General features: G+C 42.9%; 1 protein-coding gene and 1 long non-coding RNA gene across 8 annotated transcripts in view; one reads left to right on the forward strand and one right to left on the reverse strand.

The window, feature by feature from the left end:
- camk2a (calcium/calmodulin-dependent protein kinase II alpha) overlaps positions 1-4,200 on the reverse strand; it is a 496,915-nt gene extending 492,715 nt beyond the window's left edge. For 3 of the 7 annotated variants that reach the window (XM_073871009.1, XM_055180348.2, XM_073871007.1), the window contains exons 1-2: positions 3,974-4,199; positions 2,861-2,955 (exon numbers count right to left, since the gene is read on the reverse strand). In XM_073871009.1, the coding sequence (XP_073727110.1) occupies positions 2,861-2,955; positions 3,974-4,035 (157 nt within the window). In that variant the 5' untranslated portion in view covers positions 4,036-4,199. Of the gene's footprint in view, positions 1-2,860; positions 2,956-3,973 lie in introns of all 7 variants that reach the window. The other 4 variants (XM_073871008.1, XM_073871010.1, XM_073871006.1 and 1 more) reach the window with 3 other exon arrangements.
- A 7,060-nt stretch (positions 4,201-11,260) lies between these two features.
- Positions 11,261-12,722, forward strand: LOC141366195 (uncharacterized). Its single transcript, XR_012371294.1, has 2 exons — positions 11,261-11,780; positions 11,941-12,722. It is a non-coding gene; the product is annotated as an uncharacterized lncRNA (long non-coding RNA).
- The last annotated feature ends 221 nt before the right edge of the window (positions 12,723-12,943 follow it).

The following is a 12,943-nucleotide window of genomic DNA, read 5'->3' on the forward strand; positions in this document are numbered from 1 at the left end:
GCGCCGATCGTGAATCGTAAATATTCAACATGTTAAATATTTACGATCAGAAATCCTGATGTGTGTGGGGAATCCTGAGGACAAACGTGAGCACGCTATTGAGATTATCACGTGAAACGAAACCTTATCTAATCAGAAAGCGAGATGAGGGAAGACGGAAGCAGTCATGGCACAGCACAAAGGCCGCTTCTCAATCCGTAGGTCGCATTTAGAGGCTGCATACGTCATCAAGACTGTCTTATTTGAGAATAATAACAGTTATAAAATTGATTATTGTTGTTGTAATATACTTATAACTTGCGAATGTAATGCTCAGTTAACTTGAATAAACCAGGTTTCATGACGTATGCAGCCTGGATATGCGACCTTCGCAGGCTACAGCCTTCGGATTGAGAAACGGCCAATGTGAAGTGGATGTGGACAGCAGAGATGGAGGATCAGCTTGTTGATTTGTGGCAACAGCACGAATGTTTATACAACGTGTCTTGCAAAAATGATTCCAAGCACTATCATTGAAATGTCTTCCTGTATATCGTCTGCCATGCTTTTTTGAAGTCTCGCAAGATTTTGTGGGACTTCCTGTGTTCACAGTCCAGACTCTGGTTAAAAATCAGTTTGTTTGTAGTGTGCTGTCTTCGACACATAATGGCACACCACACACTATAGGAGCAAAACGGTTAAATCTAGGATTTTTATCCTCATGTTTGTGGTCTATCACATTTTTAAAATCTTATAAGATGTAAAAAATCTTTTGGTGTGTACCAGCCTTAGTCCAGTTATGTCCTGGTCCATGGTCCCTATGGCAATGGAGGTATGTCTTTTGAATTATGTGCTTCCTGTATTTGCCAGGGCCTGTGGTGTGCGTGGTCTGTTTTCTACTCTTCTGTTTCATGTGAAGAAACAGCCCATAAATCTGAATCATCTGGTACACCTCCTGTCACGGTTAGAACCTGAGTCTCCTGCACATTCTGTCAAAGTGAATCGTCTGAATCACCTGGTTCACCTGTTTTACCTAAGTCGCCTGGTTCACCCGAGTCACCTACACTTCTTGTTTCTGTTGGAAGGTCCGATTCTGAGTCCCCTGAGCTTATTATCCCAAGTTTCCTGAATTTCCTGTAATGAACATAAGGCCCGTTTCTAAGTTCCCTGAGTTTCATTTAGAGGCCGAGATGGTTACTCCTGATTTCCCTGTGCCCTGTATGTCAGCTAAGATGGTCACTCCTAAGCTCCATAGACTCTCTGCCCTTTCCAAAATGGCCGTGCATGACTCCTATAGATTCCTTGCCTTGCCTAAGATGTCCGACTCAGAACTCTTTGCCCTGTTAAAAATGACCAACTCTAGACTCTCTATCCTGCCCAAAATAACCAACACTGAACTCTCTGCCTGTTTCAAGATAGCCAACCCTAAACTCTCTGCTTTGCTCAAGATGGACATTAATGAACTCACTGAATGAATTACATTTATATACCTGTTGTCTGCTAACCTGGCTATGCCAGCCTCTCTCTCTCTCTGCTGTCACTATCTGCAGGTCTAGAGCGCCACCAGCACCACCCTGGTTTCCAGTGTGTTGGCTGAAGCTCCCCTAAGTATTTTTTGGGGGGGTAGTACCGCATGGAGGAGGCAGAGGACCCCGAGGACGTGGCCGAGGTGTCTAATCATCCATGTCTGCCTCACGATCCTGGCCCGCTGCTGCCTCACGATGATCCAGGTCCGCTGCTGCCTCATGATCCAGGTCTGCTGCTGTCTCACGATCCATGTCCTCGTCTGCTTCACGATCCAGGTCCACATCTGCCTCCCGATTATGGTCTTCTGCTGCCCTGTAATCATGGTCTGTCCTGGCCCCATGACCGTGGTCCACCCATCCATGGACTCTTTGTATTTATGTTTTTTGTCTTGTGTTCTGTTTTATGGGCTCCAGGAGTCAACCTTTAGAGGGGGGGGGGGTTATGTAAGGGGTTTTGTCTTGTGTTTGGTTGTAAGGTCATTTATTTTGATATCATGTTCTTGTTTCCAGTCTTTTTATTTTGAATTCTGGTCATGTCACACTTCACCTTCCCACTTCCTCTCTCGCTTTGCGTAAGCAGCACCCTTTGTTACGCTAACAGACTACACTTAATTTGGCAAACTTTAGCAACTAGTACCAAGTCAATTTAAAAGCATAACATCATTAGAAACAAACTTCAGAATTGCTGAAAAAGTTATCACGAAAAGTAGTACATGAAAAATAAGAGGATGACCTTATATTGCTTTTGAATGCTGATTGGTCCAAAAGACGGGAGGATGATAGAGACGCGTGGCATCAGCTTGAAAAATGGTCTCACTTTAGTCTATGATCTTACAATTTCTGACTGACTGACGGACCGACCCCCCCCAACATACACACACACACACACACACACACAAAAACTCTTCGGATCTACACCATCTATACCATCTGGTGTAGTCCCTCACCTCCCTGCCCCATCAGAGGCCACATCCCTCCTCGAGTACCCTATTCACCTTTTTCACCCATGACCCATTTTCATGCCTGGGATGCATGTGCGTTGCCGTGGTTATGTGCCTGGCCCGAAGGTAAATTTTAGTCTGTACTTGTTTATTGGTTTGGCTAATGATTAAACTGACATCTGGAACAAATACCTTGTGGAAAATAAAAATGTTTCAGTTTCCAAAATACGAGGGGAGACAGTGTGCATGGATAATTTGACAGCCAGATAAGAATTTAAGGATCTAAAGCTAACATTGTGTACATACATTTTACACAGTAAAATTAGCTCTGTGTAATGGTTGATAAGCTTTAGCTATGAAAAGACATTACCCTGTTTAAACTATATATTGGACCAAGATATCCACAGTACCTACCCCTAGTAGACAGCTTTTTTGTATTGATGATCTTGGCAGCATACTCTTGCCCAGAGAGAACCTTCACACATCTCCGCACCACAGAAAAGGCCCCCCTAATAATCAGAGGAAAATAAATGAAATTTGTCTATATATTTAGAAAATTGTAGTACAATATGTCATTGCAAATATAACCTCTAAGAAAACAAAACCAGTTTTAATATACTGAATTATGCAATTTCCCAATCTCATATTGAATTGCCACCCACAAATGCAGTTATGTAAGCGGTTTGACTGCCCACATGCAGAAAAGTATGTGTGCAGTATGAGGGTGTATGTGGGAGTACAGCTGTATACACAAGGCCAGATGGAGTTAGAGACCCATCTCTGTGGAGGTGTTACATGCTCTCAAATCAAGCAAACAAGTATACAGTGTGATCACTCAGAAAAGAATGTTGTAGTATAGAGTGGGTGGATGGGTGATCTTTTTTCCAAATCTACTTAAATATTTTGGAACACTGTGACTAGCACTTTAGTGGTTACTGTATAAATTCTATATAACCATCATCCAAATTATAGATTTATGAGATGTACTCTTGATCATTTTATTGCATTGCATTTCTTTTAAATACTGCAATGCAAAATATATAAATGTAAACGAAGGATTCGTTTTGTGTAATGCTCTGTCAAATTCTCTTATATCTCAAAGATAAAAAGCATGTATTCATAAAATCTTTGTTGTGTACAGTCAGACTGTGGTGAACTTTAAAATTGAGTAGTCCATATAGTCCATATAGCTTAACCAAATCAGTTTGTTACCACCTACATGTTTATTCCCAGTATAAGCATAAGGTCAAAGAAATATTCTATCAGTGCATCCATATTGTCTTAAGATTTTGCAATAAACTTGTCAACCAATGTCTACTTTAAAAAAAATTAAGTAAGCAATTCCTTACATTCTGACAACTGACTTTATAGTATACAACACACTGATATTTTGCTACTGATATATTGAAGCTCTGCAGAAATCAACTAAATGTCAAAAGTAATGAACCTGAATCTAATAATATGGTAAATTTGGCATCTCAAAATGGATGTTCAAAAATTATTGAGAAATAAGCTGTTTCAACTTACTTTCCTAGTTCCTCAAACAGCTGGTATTCCTCCGTAAAGCGTGTGCAGGTGATGGTTGCCATCCTGGATGTGTGAGTTTCTCCAAGTGATATAAGTGTTATAAAAGTGTGAAATCTGGTCTGTAGAGATGATCAGATTGTAGATCAGAAAAGTGGAAGTGGAATGAAGGAGGAAGGACAGATCTTTCTCTGGCTGCTTGTTACTGGCTGCTATTCTCCATACACAGCACCCGTTGCCATGGCAGCCACATGCCTCTCATCACATGCTTACACACATGACGATATGTAAAACACACCCACACACCTTTTGAGTGCACCCCACTGTTACTTAAGAGCAGCCATAAAAACTGTATGAGTAGACAAATAAAATAATGGCTACAATAGCTTTTAATTTGTAAATTCAGAGGACAATGTTTTGAAAAGATCTGCATATTGTATATTGTCAATGATGACAATTAATGATGTATGTTATCTTCTGTATCTACAGTATACATAAAAAAGGAAAAATAATAAACCAAGGAAAGGAAAAAGGTATACAGCGTATGCAGGGATATGCACCATCCAATGCAAAATTGTTACAGGCTCTAACAGAAAATAACGCAAAAAAATAAATAAATAACGTGACCTTTGACTAAATAAAGGAAGTGGGATGTGCTGCACCTTGTGTTAAAAACACATTTGGTAGAATGACTGATTTTATTTTACTGTGCCTTTTAAAAAAAAATAACATTTACCAAAGTCAAATGTGCAACAATATAGCATGCAACAGTATGTGCTAAAATGTCTTTTCTGCAAGCTGTGTGTGTGAAAGGTGTTGAATACAATAGATATTTATTATTATTGTTTTAAAAACAGTGAAAAAGTGTAGCTGCTCTCACAAGGGTTAGCAATGACCAGGGACGGAGCCAGACATTGTAGACTTTGGGGACTTAGCCCAAATCTAGGTGTTCCAAAGCATGGTCCCCAGCTGATATTTTTTCTCCATTTACAGCAGCTTTATCAAAAAAAATGTTAATCTAAGTGTTCTCTGTATTATCATTTTAAAACTGTAACATAACAAATTTTGACAATGACACTTTAACTTCTCTTATCCAAAAATTGGCAAAATACGTTATGCTGTTATCCAGTAATGAAACTACATAAGAAAGAAAAACAATTTTGACTTCACTAGCAGAACAAATTCCCACCTGCTTATGAAAGCGATCTCTCCCTCTTTGCACTGACAATTATCACACATAAGCATATTGTTATGCAAGAGATTAGGAATTCACTTTTCATAATTTCTTTCAATGTATTTCTGAGGTGAATTTTTAGTGAAATACATATAAGCAAAACATGAGCTGCCTATATACTTAGTAACTAGGCTATATACTTTCTCACCTTTTGCTGACATCTTAAAAAAAATATATGTCCATCTATAAAAAATGGATATGTGCAAAGAGCGATTTTTAAATACACTCTAAATACAGTGTGTAGCAGAGCAGGCAGACTACACTGTAAAAAATGTTGGCTCAATGAATTACTTTTTAGTAACTAGTTCCACAGAAATTTTACGTTCACTCAATTTCTGTCTCCAAAGTGTTACCTGGATTGCGAGCTGTCGAGATCATGGAAAGCCCCGTATTCAGCCCGTGTTCATACCCCTCACGCCACCATGTATTCCAACATTGTGGGGATGGGTGAGCACGGATATTTAACGATGCCCCGGGTGGAGCAGACGCTTGCGAGCTATCTCTCCCCCGCTGCGGCGTCATCATTAAAATCGCCTTCGCTTCCCACGAAACCGGTTAGGTTAACCTCATCTTTAGTGGGTAAAGCTTATACGTCTGCAGGGCAGGCTGGGGCTTCACTGCATACCCTAGCTGTCTTACAGGCGTACCAAGCAGAACTGCTTAAAGATTTAGATACCGAGGCAGGGGGTACGTCTGATGTATTTAAAGAGCTTCGTCGACTCACTGATGTGTCACTCAGGGCGATTAAAGAAACTGCGAAAGCCGTGGGTAGATCGATGGGAGCTCTCGTAGCCACGGAACGCCATTTATGGCTTAATCTGTCCGAGCTTAAAACCTCAGATAGGGCTTTTTTCTTAGACGCGCCCGTTGCGCCCTCCGGTCTCTTCGGCGATGCCGTTAATACTGTCGTCGAGAGATTTGCGGAGGCTCGTAAGCAGTCGGCGGCGTTCGAACGCTATCTCCCCCGCCGTGCTCTTGATTATAGGGCTGCTGGGCGGGAGCAGCCATCGACATCATATAGAGCATCGCAAAAGCATAGTGTTGCCACTCGTGGTCCCCCTCAAAAAAACTGGGGTTTGGGCGGTCGCGCTCAGACATCATCCAAGCAGAAAACAGACCTGAGGGCTGTTATTATGGCGAGGAAGGCGTCGGCTAAAAAGAAGTCCTGAGGGACGTAGTGTCATATTTCCGAGGGCAGCCCCCAATCGGGGAGAGCCGGCAGTCACCTCACAACACGGTGCCCGTCTCTCCTCGATGCCCTCGGGATGCCAGTGTGTTAACCCCGCCGCAGTGTGTGTTTCGGGGCACAGCGGCTTCATATTCTTGTGTGCCTCGTGCCCGAGGCACGCAACACCTCTCTCCGAGGAGGGAGGCATTAATATCACCCAGGTTGAACCCTGCCAGTTTGGTTCAGGGCACCGGGAAAAGTTTAAGCAGTACACAAAAAGCCAGTCTCGAGAGGCTGGTCCCCCTTATAGAAAATTTGGCAGCGTGGAAACTCCTGCCAAACGTGTCTCAGTGGGTTCTGCAAATAATAGAAAAGGGCTACAAAATTCAGTTTTGCAACCAGCCACCCCAATTCAACGGCGTGTTATCTACCATAGTGGGTGCTGGGCAGACTCTAACAATGGAACAAGAAGTAGAAACTCTCTTGTGCAAGGAAGCCATAGAATGTGTTCCTCCTCACAACAGGGAGTCAGGGTTTTACAGCCGCTATTTCATAGTTCCAAAGAAAGACGGGGGGTTACGTCCGATTTTAGATCTACGTCATCTGAACCGGTCTGTTGCAAAACTAAAGTTCAAGATGTTAACTATAAAGCAGATCGTCACACAAATCAGATCCGAGGACTGGTTTGTGACGATAGATCTAAAAGACGCGTATTTTCACATATCTATCCTCCCGCAACACAGGAGATTCCTGAGGTTCGCCTTCGGGGGCGTGGCTTACCAATATCGGGTTCTCCCTTTCGGTCTATCTCTGTCACCCCGTACATTTACAAAGTGCATGGATGCAGCGCTGGCTCCATTACGACTCCGGGGCATCCGTGTCTTAAACTACATAGACGATTGGCTAATTTTAGCCCAATCAGAGAGTATGGCAGCGCAGCATCGAGATGCTGTGCTGACCCACATGAGAGAACTGGGGTTAAGGCTAAATGCAAAGAAAAGCATGCTCTCTCCAGTACAGAGGACAGCTTTTCTTGGCGTTATATGGGATTCAACAACAATGCAGGCACATCTGTCCCCTGCTCGTGTGGAATCCATTCTTTTGGCTGTAGGCAGAGTGAAGTTAGGCCAGTCACACACTGTAAAACAATTTCAGAGGTTGTTGGGGCTCATGGCAGCAGCATCCAATGTGATACCCCTTGGGCTGCTTCACATGAGACCGCTACAGTGGTGGCTCAAAACCAAAGGGTTTTCCCCGAGGGGCAACCCGTTCCGTCTGATCAAGGTCCCGCGCAGATGTCTTCGTGCCTTAGATCTTTGGAAGAGAACATGGTTTCTCTCCCAAGGACTGATGTTGGGGGCTCAGTACCGTCGAGTTACACTGACAACGGATGCTTCCCTCACAGGCTGGGGAGCAACTATGGGGAGCCATCTGGCTCATGGATTATGGGGGGCCAGACAGCTCAGCTGGCACATAAATTGCCTAGAGATGATGGCAGTTTTCTACGCCCTGAGATGTTTCATCCCTCACCTGCAGGGCCATCACGTGTTAGTCCGGACAGACAACACGTCGGTAGTCGCGTACATCAACCACCAGGGGGGTTTGCGTTCACGCCCTTTGTACAAATTGGCGCGGCATATCCTTCTTTGGACACAGGGGAAGTTGCTGTCCCTCAGAGCAGTATACATTCCCGGGTGTCTGAATCAGGGAGCAGACGTCCTGTCGAGACAGGGGCTGAGGCCCGGAGAGTGGAGGCTCCCCCCTCAGGTGGTGGAGTCCATCTGGACGAGATTTTACCAGGCGGAAGTGGATCTGTTTGCGTCCAGAGTGACGACACACTGTCCGCTATGGTTTTCTCTCACACATCCAGCACCGCTGGGACTGGATGCCATGGTTCAGCCATGGCTGAGGCTACGGCTGTACGCTTTTCCCCCGATCGCTCTGCTCCCGAGAGTTCTGGGGAGGGTTCGTCGCAACAACGTCCGCTTGTTGTTGGTAGCCCCATTCTGGCCGAACCGAATATGGTTCTCGGACCTGGTGTCCCTCCTCGACGGCTCACCTTGGGAAATACCCGTCAGGAGGGATCTCCTCTCTCTGGCGGGTGGCTCGATTCTTCACCCCCGCCCAGAGTTATGGAAACTGTGGGTCTGGCCACTGAGGGGTCCAGACTCATAGAATCTGGTCTCTCAGCTGAGGCTGCTGAGACCATTCTTCACTCCAGAGCTCCCTCCACGAGGAAGCTTTATGCCTTTAAATGGAGAGTCTTTACTTCCTGGTGCAGCAAACAACTGCATGACCCTGTGAACTGCCCAATTGGTACAGTCTTGGAGTTTCTGCAGGAAAAGTTCACCGCAGGGTTATCTCCTTCTACACTGAAGGTGTATGTGGCGGCCATCTCGGCTTACCATGTTCCTTTGGTCGGGCAATCCCTTGGGAGAGACCCGCTGGTGGTTCGCTTCCTTCGTGGCACTCGGAGGCTGAGGCCTGTAGTCCGACCCAGGGTCCCAGCTTGGGACCTGGCCGTTGTGCTGGAAGGTCTGTCCTTGGCTCCGTTTGAGCCCATTGAGACCGTTCCAGTCAAGTTTGTGGCACTTAAGACAGTACTTCTGTTGGCAGTCACTTCTCTGAGGAGAGTGGGTGACCTTCAGGCCCTGTCGGTTTCCCCTACGTGCCTTGAATTCGCACCGGGGATGGTTAAGGCTTTCTTGTACCCAAGGCCCAGCTATGTGCCTAAGGTACCGACTAATGTGCCACGACCTGTCGTACTTCAGGCCCTCTGTCCTCCCCCATTTAGGGATAGGAATCAGGAAAAGCTTAACTTGGTGTGTCCAGTGCGAGCACTGGATGCCTATGTTCACAGATCTTCTTTGTGGAGGAGGTCTGAGCAACTGTTTGTGTGCTTTGGCTCGCCCAAGAAAGGCCTGCCGGCGACCAAGCAGACACTCAGTAAGTGGATAGTTGAGGCTATCTCTCTGGCTTATGAGACCACTGGACGGCCTTCACCTATCGCCATCAGGGCTCATTCTACCCGGGGTATGGCAGCCTCTAAGGCCTTGTGGCTAGGGGCTTCAATGCAGGATGTCTGTGATGCGGCAGGCTGGTCCTCTCCGCTCACATTCGTTCGGTTTTACGAGTTAGATGTTGGTGCTACGCCTGGAGCCCAGGTGCTTATGTCTTAAGCTGTGTGCGTTTTTACACACAGACAGGCATTTGGTAGTATGGTGTTTTGGTACATCGTTCCCATAGCGTAGCTTCGGCGACGCAGCTCGAGTTCCCTCGAAGGGGAACGTCTCGGGTTACGAATGTAACCATTGTTCCCCGAGAAGGGAACGAGACGCTGCATCTCCCTGCCATACTCCCTGCATCCCTGTCTCGCCTTGCTTCGGCACAATCTAGCTGAAGTTGGCTTGCTGGGTGCTCTTTTTATAGCTTCCTGGTTCCCACGTCACCCGCCTATGACGTGTCACTTGACCATTGGACTGATTTGACATACGTGCTTCAGACGCAATCACGCAGAGGGCGTTCCCATAGCGTAGCTTCGGCGACGCAGCGTCTCGTCCCTTCTCGGGGAACAATGGTTACATTCGTAACCCGAGACGTTTTCACTACTTAAAATATAAATATTAAGAGTGTGATTTATGGTAGTAACCATCAGTGTTGGGCAAGTTACTTCCAAAGTGTTATACATTATATATCAACAATTATTGTCATTTGAAAGTAATTAGTTACATTACAATATAACTGTCTCTGAACTGTAATGAGTTACTTTTGAGTTACTTTCATCAAAATAACAGAAGTATGACTAGGCATTACAAAAATTTTCAAATGTAGTTTGTTGCTGCTTATAAATCTAGAAGTTATGTGTTGGCCCTCGAGCTTTGAATAGGCACAGTGAAGACTTATGGCAAAATACAGTAACAATCACTGTCCGAATCATAAACATAGACAAATGATCTGGTAAAAGTCTGGTAAATTATGGTACACATACCAAACACAATAGAGCTAGAGCCCACTATAATGCAACCTATAGCCTAATAACATGGCAAGACACGCAACCTCTTTTCATTTCATTTCATTTCTTTTCTTTAATTCACTTTTAATTCAGATTCACAGCACAAACCTATAATGCACTGGGTTGACACAACTTATCAGAAATTGCTATTGGAGAATTAGGCATCAAGGAATTACAGCTCATTTCAGTACAATATAAGGATTACATGTAGGCTAACATATAATTGCTTAATAAAACAGACAAACAGAGGAACACTGCTTTTTGCCAAACAATGCATATAGGCTACCATACAAAGGCTGGTAAAAACTTTAAACAGTGATGTTTAAATGTATTAAATTATATTTAGATAACTATGTTTAAGTCTACACTAATGTTACGTTGTGGTTTTGGTTGCTGTTTGTTATAAAACTGTATTTAGCATAGGAATAGCCTAGCAATTTATTATGTATATGGACTGTAACCATAGCAATGTTAGCTTACCTTGTCATTGCTGGTGTTGATATGGATTTTATTGACAAGCTTTCTAAAAGTCTCTTTACTTCTGGGGTTCAAGCAGCATGTGAGACCGATAGAAACTTTCGGTTGCTTTTACTTAGTGCTCTCATTCGCAGAATTATTTTTGGTAACACTTTATTTTACGACCCGCAAAGTACCGCGTAATTAAATTTACAGCGTACCTATTTGTAACAACAGGGTACCTCACCAGTACGTACTTGTAGGTATAAGGAAATAATATTTTAAGTTTAGGGCAATAAGGGGGTAAGAATATGAAGAATTATAAATTATTTATACTCTAAGTATTTTATAACAACAGGGTACCTATTGTAATATTACGTGGTATGTATGACTTAGTCTATGGGGAAAATTATGTTTTATTATTTTTTTTTTATTGTGAATTTTTCATATTGACTACTGAATGTTGTATACAGTCAATGTCTACGAGCCACATTGGCAAATAAATATAACAGCACATCACTTTTATTTTAGTAGCCTATACTTGCTTTTAATAACAAAAGTCCAGCTGATTTAATGTGGTTATCTTTTTTTTAAGGTAAATACAATAAAAATAGCAACTTATTCCCTATTTACCAGGAAACTCCTACATTTGCGAACATATTTGAAGTGGTGCTTTGAAATTTATTTACTGTAAACACAAGTATTTTAGCCAAATATAATTTATGCAATGGCAAACCAGAATGAAACAACAGCAGCTCCCGCTAAAGCAAAAGACGACTACATGCGTAGGCTACTGCGCAGGTGTAGAGCGCGCGGCCGTCTGTAGGAGGTTTGCTGGAACGCGATCCTGAGGTGAAATTTCTTTAAGAGGTTTTAAAAACGTTCTACACTGTGGAGTACGGCTGCGAGTGATGTTAGCAGGATCCGCATGCTGGATAAGGTGACTGGTTTTGTTAATGCATGACTCACGCAGGTTAGCTAGCACATAAGTTAGCCTAAAGTTATTAACGTAACTGGCTCAGAAAACTCTGTTTCTGTCAAGGCACAGTGAAGAAACATTTACTGAAGGCTTTCATTTATGTTTTTTATATGTGATGCAGAACAGCATTTGTGAGACGACATCAACTCATCATCCGAGTGGACAAGAACATGAACAGAGGAAGCCAAGCCGCAAAAACAATTAAAAATTGTCATGACTTTTTATTTTAAATAAAAGTTATGTGATAATAAACATTAAGTGTTGGCTTAATTATAGTGTTTTAAAGATGTTTTGAAATAAGTTGTTTTAAAATAAAAATAACAATATTCTGTATGTTTATGGTATTTACCCTATAACATTTATTAACAAGAGGTGAACAAAGCACCACTTTAGTTTACAGCCCGCAAATATGAGAGTTACCTGGTACATACACAGAACAATCGGGGAATAAGCCCCACTTTAATTTACAGCCCGCAAATATAAGAGTTACCTCGTAACTCATGTATACATATACAGATCAAAGAGGTACAAGTTGCTATTATTTTTATTGTGTGTTATATTTTATTTGCCGACGTGGCTTGTAGACATCAACTGTAGGCTATACAAAACACTTCATCAGGTAAGTAGCAAATATGAAAAAAAAACATATTACACATAGACCATATTACCGATAGACGTAAGTCATACATACCACGTAATATTACAATAGGTACCCTGTAGTTATGAAATACTAAGAGAATAATTTTCCATATATTCCTACCCCCTTATTACCCCAAACTCAAAACACCGTTCCCCTATAACTACAAGCACGTACTGTAGAGGCACCCCGTTGCTACAAATAGGCACGCTGCAAATTCGGCTCAACCACGCGGCACTTTGCGGGTCGTAAAATAAAGTGTTACCTTATTTTTTACCCTGCATGCGTGTGCGGAAGTACCGGACCTGATTGCGGCCTTTTTAGTCAACGCTTATACAGCCGCGGACTTCCCAGAAGCGGCTCTTTGAGATATGCGTGTATATTTGTCAATGTCTACTAAAAACTTAATATTTGAATTTGAGTTGTTTTATTTTTGAATAAAAAGAAGACAATATGTATTTTCTTATTTTATAGTTAAAGTATAATT

This window comes from Misgurnus anguillicaudatus, chromosome 9, assembly GCF_027580225.2.
Source record: "Misgurnus anguillicaudatus chromosome 9, ASM2758022v2, whole genome shotgun sequence".
Lineage (NCBI taxonomy): Eukaryota > Metazoa > Chordata > Actinopteri > Cypriniformes > Cobitidae > Misgurnus > Misgurnus anguillicaudatus.